Consider the following 7,825-nt stretch of genomic DNA (forward strand, 5'->3'; position numbering starts at 1 on the left):
CTCAGGAGGTCCTGAGAACATGTGCCCAAGGTGGTCAGGGCACAGCTAGGTTTTATACATTTTAGAGAGGCATGAACCATCAATCAAATACATTTAAGAAATACATTGGTTTGGTTCAGAAAGGCAGGACAACTCAAAGCAGGGGCTTCCAGGCTATAGACAAATTTAAACATTTTCTGGTTGGCAATTGGTTGAGTTTATTTGAAGACCCGGGATTAATGGAAAGAAATGTTCAGGTTAAGGTGAATGATTGTGGGGACCAAGTTTTCTTGTGCAGAGGAATCTCTCAGTAGACTTCACAGAGAGCAGGTTGTAAAATATTTTCTTATGGGATCTTTTAAAAAGGGTGCCTGGCTCTTAGCTGATTATCTCCTGGATCTTCATAGAAAGGAAGGAAAACAAAGGGGCAAGGGGGTTCTCTATAGAATGTGGATTTTTCCCACAAGAGACTTTGCAGGGCAATTTCAAGGTATGGCAAGGAAAAATATTTTGGATTAAATATTTGCTTCCCTGTCTCATAATGTTATGCCAGAGTCAGATTGAAAAGCAACTCACAATATACAGGGTCAAATAAAACCCATCTGATGAGAATCCATGGTACCCCTTAGGTAGGAATTTGCGCAAGATAAAAAATTAAAGCTTACTCCTCACTGATAAAATAAATACTAAGATAAGTATATTTACAGATCTGCCATACAGCAAGAAAAAGAGAAAAGAAGAAATGTTGAAGAGTTGCACCAAAAAGTTTTGGAAAAGTTAAGAACAACAGAAGAGCAATATAAGATAGAAGCTGATGTGACAGAACAACTTAAACTGGCTGTCACATCACTGGAGATGGAATTGAAGAGTGTAGGAAAGAATTCAAATCAGGTAAATAAATGGTAAAACTTCATATTTCTCCTTTTTTTAATGTTACTTATAATATCTCTTTCATTTAATGTATATTATTTAAGCCTAAACAAACCCCAAATTGTATTTCATCTTAAAAGTGAATCATGGCATTTATAGCTATAATTATTTATAATCTTGAAATATTTTATTTTAGTTCAAAGACCTTTTGAAAACAATGCTATTCTGCAATGTATACTTAATGATATTGTAAGTATTTTGTTCCTAGTGACATAGTTCAGCATATTTTCCCCTATTTCATGTTAATTACTGTTTCAAATATTATGGAAAGGAAATAAAAGTGATCACAATAGCAAATAATCTCATGATTTTGTAAGAAGAGCTTTATAAATTTAATTTTCTTGACTTTTGGTGTTTTGAAATAAAAGATTATTTTTGTGTGTCTATATCTACCTCACAGAAGTAACTGATTTGGTGGAAGAGCACTAGAAGTAGAGTCAGAAAAGCTGGGAAAAGTCCTGCGGCTTGCTTATATTTTTAACCTTTTGCTATAGAATTATAACTAAATGAGTTCATTGATTTGTGCATGTAAAAGTGCTTAGTACAATGCCTAGACTTATCATTTATCAATAAATGTCATTCTTAAAACTGACCATAACAGTATTAGAAAAGTAGAATATCTATACCATATTTTAGAAAAAGGGAAGTTAAAGAATTTGGAAAATGTCATTCATCTGTCCAAATATCTGCCAAGCTAAGGCTCTCACTATAGGGAGATGTATAGCTTAGATGTTAGAGTGTAAACCCAATTTTTTAACATGATCATAGTTATTAATTCTTTATGCTTTGCAATTTGTTGTAATTCAGTAAAAGCCTTTTTTAATTCTGAAATTTAAAAAAATTTTCTAGGGTTTTTTTTTTTTTTTTTTTTTTTTTTGCTTTCATGGGTTCACTGTCTTCAAATAAACTTTTGAACTTTCGGGAATTAATGCTTTTTGAGGTTTGAGGTTTTGACTCCACTTCTTTTTTCCCAGTTAGATATCCAGTTATGGCAACCCTCTCATTGTATAAATGCACAGGTTATTATTTAATTTCAAAAGCAATCACAATATGTTATCCTATTGGGTACTAGTCACAAGTTTTCTTTGTTTTACTTAGATTTCCGATACTGATAAAAAAGAAGACCTGCTGCATGAAAACCACTTGATGGAAGATGAAATTGCCAAGCTCAGACTGGAAATAGACACACTAAAAAACCAAAACCTGGAAAAGAAATACTTAAAAGACGTTGAAATTATGAAAAGAAAGCATGAAGACCTTCAAAAGGCTCTAAAATCGAATGAGGTAACATTAGCAAAAACGATTGCTGATTATAGTGGACAGCTTGCTGCTCTGACAGGTGAGAACGCAACGCTCCGTTCCAAACTGGAGAAGGAAAGACAGAGCAGGCAAAGAATGGAAACAGAAACGGAATCATACCGTTCTAGACTGAATGCTGCTCTATCTGATCATGATCAAAGTCACTCATCAGAAAGAGACCAAGAGCTTGCTTTCCAGGGCACAGTAGATAAATGGTGTAATTTACTGGAAAGTTCGAATTCTTGTGTTCTGACTCTTTCTCAGCAACTTTCTAAAGCTGAGAGTAAGGTCAGAGTCCTCGAAACTGAGCTCCATTACACAAGAGAGGCTGTGAAAGAAAAGGCTTTGGTTTTTGAACATGTACAAAGAGAACTAAACCAGAAACAGTGTCAAATAAAGGACATTGAAGAAATGTACAAAAATGAATTTGATAAAATGGAAAAATGCATAGAAAAGCAGGAAAGATTTTGTCAACTAGCAAAACAAAATATGTTGCTTCAACAACAACTGGATGATGCTCGCAACAAAGCTGACAATCAAGAAAAAGCAATACTTAATATTCAAGCCAGATGTGATGCTAGAGTACAAAACGTTCAAGCTGAGTGCAGAAAGCGCCGTCTTTTACTACAAGAAGAGAGTAAGAGGTTGGTCAATGAATTGAATCATTTGAAAGAAAAAGAACGCCAAAATGAAAAAGAGAAAGCAGAAAGAGAAGTGAGTGTCAAGAAAAATAAGTACTTTTCAAACTTCTGAAGTAAAATTTGAAGTAATATTTGGTTACAGCTAAATGTTGGATCTAGTTGAATATAAAAAAGGATACATATGATAAATGTATCTGCTATATCAGCTTAGAAACATTCCTTGTTTCCAGCAAGTCAGAGTTAAAACTGAGAGATTCTTTCCTCTGATTAAACTCATGTGTCACTTATACAACTTTAAGTTATAAAATGTTAATGTAGACTAATATTAGTAATGTAGTCTTATACTGCTGGAATAATAATTTTAATGTATTTATGTTGCCACATTTCAAGACCATGATAAATCAGATATATGGAAATGCTCATACCTAAAATGGTATTTTGAAATTGATTCAATTAAGTGGGGTACTTCGACAGTTAATTTCAGATTTCCCAGATGAACTGAAGTGTATTCCCTATTTCATAATTATTTTTCTTCAGTAGCTTTAAATATTTGTTAGTTGGTACAATTTTGTTTTTCTTCATGTCAATTTGACTTAAATCTGAAACTATTTCAATCTCAATTTAATCTTCCCACTGGCATTTATAATTTATTTTCAGGTTTTAAATAAAAAATTTGCTCATAGTTTTTATTTCAAGGCTCAATTACTATCATTTGGATATAACTTTGTCCAGGACAAAGAGAGGCATAGCTATCTGTGATTTATTAGTTTGACACTGGATCCCCAAATTTTCAGACTGAGGAAGATTTCAGACTGATGAGGAGTGTCAGGATTCACATAGAGTAGGAATGGAGTGAGTAGGGAGGAGAGACGTAGCAGCTGAGTCAGGGCGGGAGGTGGAGGGCAGGTTACTTAGAGCATCTAAGGCCACTGGAATTCTACTTTTTTTCTGAGATAGAAATCTATCGGAAGGATTTAAGCAGATGATTTAATGTGAGGAACTCTGAGGTTGATTTGAGTTTCTAATTTCAAAAAAGAGGGAAGTCATTCCACAATGTATAATTTACTACCATCAGTCTCACCCACATACTCATTTCTTTTTGAGACTTCAGAAGGTTTTTAAGCATTGCAAATTCATCAGGGGAGGAATGACTAGTGGACTGAATATGTTGTGTGAATAACAATACCAGTTTGGCAGGAATATAACACCTTCTGTATCCTTAACTGGATTCAGTAATACACAGGAATGAGTACACACGAGGAAAAGAAGGTGAATCGGTCTGTGTGGTGATATTTTTCAAAGTGTATACTTTCGAGTTAAATATTATTAGTGGTTTAATAATAAGATGATTTGTAAAATTAGTAACAAAAATAACATCAGGTAATTGTGAGACAACTTCAGCAAAAACGAAATGATGTCTTAAACAAACAATTGTCAACAAACGCTTTGCTGGATGCTTCATTGCGTCACAGCGTCCATTTAGAAAATGAGATGCAGGATTCAAGGAAGAAATTAGGCCAGACAAGAAGTCAAGTATGTATGAAACTTTGCACGCCAATAACTGTTAATCTGTAGCTGGTTAACTAATATAAAGTGTTTTGGGGTACTAATTTTAGTGGATGGCTTTCTTTTGTATTTTTATTATAATTAATTTTATTAAAATTGAATAGTGCATGTCTTTTTGTATTTTCATTATTATTATTTTTAAATGTTATTATCTTTATTTGCACCTGTATCTTTTTTTTTTTTTTTTTTTTTTTTTTGAGACGGAGTCTCGCTCTGTCGCCGGGGCTGGAGTGCAGTGGCCAGATCTCAGCTCACTGCAAGCTCCGCCTCCTGGGTTCACGCCATTCTCTTGCCTCAGCCTCCCGAGTAGGTGGGACTACAGGCTTCCGCCACCACGCCCGATTAATTTTTTTGTTGTTGTTGTTTTTTCGGTAGAGATAGGGTTTCACCGTGTTAGCCAGGATGGTCTCGATCTCCTGACCTCGTGATCCGCCCGCCTCGGCCTCCCAGAGTGCTGGGATTACAGGTGTAAGCCACCGCACCCGGCCTGCACCTGTATCTTAATCTCTGGCTTTCATTCTGCCATTTTTTATACATTTTTTTCTTAAATATTTAACCTTACGAAAGTTGACAATTATGCATCATTTCTCACAGAAGTTCAGAGAGTTTTTTTTTTCCCCCTGTTAAACAGTCTGTTTTTAGTGATTTCTCTATTGGCATGGTGAGGCAAGACAGATTAATTCAGAGGATAATGTCTAATGGAATGTTTCAGGAAATTATCTTATTTTTAATCTCTACTTTTCTGAATGAATAAAGAACCTGTGTATACTTATTTCATAGATTTCAGGTTAACTTGTTCAGAAAGGCCATTCTACTGAATCAATTTTGATTTTGATGAAAGTCCTCACTCTCTCTTGGTATTGGGCTCAGAGAGCACACTCTGTCTCTATATGAATATGGACAGTTGGCATTTGCCAACATGTATCTATTTTCTCTTGTTTTAGAAAAAGCTAAACTAAAAAGGGGGTTATAGAAGGTCAGCAAAGGATGGGTTTGAGATGTTTGGGTTGGTTAAGTGGTCATTTAGACAACAAGGCTTCTCCTTTGGCATGTTTAATGGACATCCTTGCAGTTTAAGATGACACTTTTAAATTATTTCTCTCCTAATGATGACTTGAGTCCTGCTATTCAGTGGGAGAGTCAATAAGATACTGTAGGATCTTATTTGGAACTGACTTTGTTGATTTTAATTTTGTTTCTGCCTTTTTTTTTTTTTTTTTTTTTTTTTTTGACGGAGGCTCGCTCTGTTGCCCAGGCTGGAGTGCAGTGGCATGATCTCGGCTCACTGCAAGCTCTGCCTTCTGGGTTCATGCCATTCTCCTGCCTAAGCCTCCCAAGTAGCTAGGACTACAGGTGCCCACCACCGTGCCCAGCTAATTTTTTGTATTGTTAGTAGAGATGGGTTTTAACCGTGTTAGCCAGAATGATCTCAATCTCCCGACCTCGTGAGCCGCCGGCCTCGGCCTCCCAAAGTGCTGGAATTACAGGCGCGAGCCACCGGGCCCGTCCCTGTTCCTGCTTATTTTTAAATTTTCTTCTTGTTTCTCTAGAAAGGAAAGATGATGCTTGTTTAGTTTTAAATATTAAAAAATGTGCAAGTTGCTTTGCTATAATAAAACTAAATGCATACATACAAAAAATAAAATTATAGTTGATGTGGTAGTGTTTGGAATTCAAAATATAAATGCTTAGCATGAGGTAATCCTTTATCTTTCCACATTTTACCAGTTTGTAAGTTTGAGTGTTTATCTGATAAACTGTAATTCAAAAGCAAGAAGAATGTTGTGTTTTAGTCCTAGAGCAGGGGTCAGTGAACTTTTCTGTAAAGGGCCAGATAGTATTTTTTTAAGGCTTCGTGAGCCATAAGATCCTTGTTGCAATAACTCAGCCCTGCAGTTATAGCACAAAAGTAGCCATAAACAATATGCAGATTGAAGGGGTGTAGCAGTGTCCCACTCTAATTAATTACAAAAAACAGGTAACGGGATGGTTTCTACTAGATTATGATCTTTTTTAAAATAAAAAAGATTGTGATAGTCTAAAAACATTTTATATGTATTTTGTTGGTTCATTCATTACTAATGGACATTTAGATCATTTCCAAATGTAATTTTTTTTAATTCTTTGTTTTAGATTCAAGAAATACAGGATCAACTTACAGCTACTATAAGATGTACTAACAAGATGGAAGGCCATGCACACAGGTAAAATTTGAAGCAGCACACAAAATAACTTGAGTATTGATAAAGCAAAAGAGCACTGTAGTATGAAAATTGTGTCAGTTATGATAATAAGTATGTCTTTGTGAAGCCAAAGAAGTTTCATTTGTAAGCTATGTTGAAATACATCATTTTTCTACATTATTCTTAAATTTTTCATATTATCAACAAAACGCAGGTAGAAAAATGACACAGTAGTCCAATGATCTACTTTTACAATCGCTAAGCATTTGTGTAATTATACCTTCAGAAGTTCATGTAGAATTTACATGATGTTAAAAAATTTATGTGTGAGAGTAATTATTTTAAAATGCACATTTTAGGCTTGAAATAGAAAATGCCATGATAAGAAAAACTATTAAAAAACAGGATGACCAAATTGAGCGGCTTGAGAAAATCCTGCAGCGTCCAAGTTTGGTAAGCCAGTCTCTTCATTTCTGTCATACTGAAAAGGAATTTTATTTTTGCAGTAGGACGGGTTAAATATCCCTTGTCCAAAATGCTTGGGACCAAAAGTAGATTTTTTTCAGATTTTGGAATATTTGTGTATACCTAAGGAAATATCTTGGGGATGGTACCTGAGTCTAAACATGAAATTCATTTATGTTTCATATATACATTATGCACATAGCCTGAAGGTAATTCTCTACGATGTTCTACAGTAATTTTTTGCAGGTAACAAAGTTTTTACTGTTTTCACCGCAGCCTGTCACATGAGGTCGGGTGTGGAACGCTGCAGTTGTGGTGTCATGTCTGTGCTCAGAGAGTTTCAGATTGTAGAGCATTTCGGATTTTAGATTTTTAGATTAGGGATGATCAGTCTACAGGACAGATGCTCCATGACTTACAGTGGGTTTACATGATAATGTCCCTTGTTTGACTGAAACATTATAAGTAATATTTGATTGATTTCAGATGCTGCCGGTGTTCAGGAAGTAGATGAAGGTATGTTGCCAAAATTTATGAACTAAATTCAAATCATTGATTTCTGAAATAAACTCTAAGTAGTGAGTGGTATTCCTCTCAATTGCTTGGTTAATAAATGCTACATTAAATATTTTTTTCTTACACACATCTAGTGAAAGATGTGAAAACATAAACATTCACAGGGAAGAGTATACTTACGCCTTGTTAATTCGTCATGTTCCATAGCTTTAAAAAAGTCCTGAGAAGTCTGTGTATCCCTTTTTT

General features: G+C 34.9%; 1 protein-coding gene across 1 annotated transcript in view; it reads left to right on the forward strand.

Annotated features, from left to right (window-relative positions):
• The window catches only part of LOC115895763 (ankyrin repeat domain-containing protein 36B-like), a 37,499-nt gene extending 29,910 nt beyond the window's left edge, over positions 1-7,589 (forward strand). Inside the window, exons 11-16 of the mRNA XM_030926376.1 lie at positions 687-870; positions 2,008-2,922; positions 4,230-4,382; positions 6,549-6,619; positions 6,958-7,051; positions 7,550-7,589. Of these exons, the coding sequence (XP_030782236.1) occupies positions 687-870; positions 2,008-2,922; positions 4,230-4,382; positions 6,549-6,619; positions 6,958-7,051; positions 7,550-7,573 (1,441 nt within the window). The 3' untranslated portion in view covers positions 7,574-7,589. The remainder of the gene's footprint in view (positions 1-686; positions 871-2,007; positions 2,923-4,229; positions 4,383-6,548; positions 6,620-6,957; positions 7,052-7,549) is intronic.
• The last annotated feature ends 236 nt before the right edge of the window (positions 7,590-7,825 follow it).

Source organism: Rhinopithecus roxellana, unplaced genomic scaffold, assembly GCF_007565055.1.
Source record: "Rhinopithecus roxellana isolate Shanxi Qingling unplaced genomic scaffold, ASM756505v1 contig225, whole genome shotgun sequence".
Lineage (NCBI taxonomy): Eukaryota > Metazoa > Chordata > Mammalia > Primates > Cercopithecidae > Rhinopithecus > Rhinopithecus roxellana.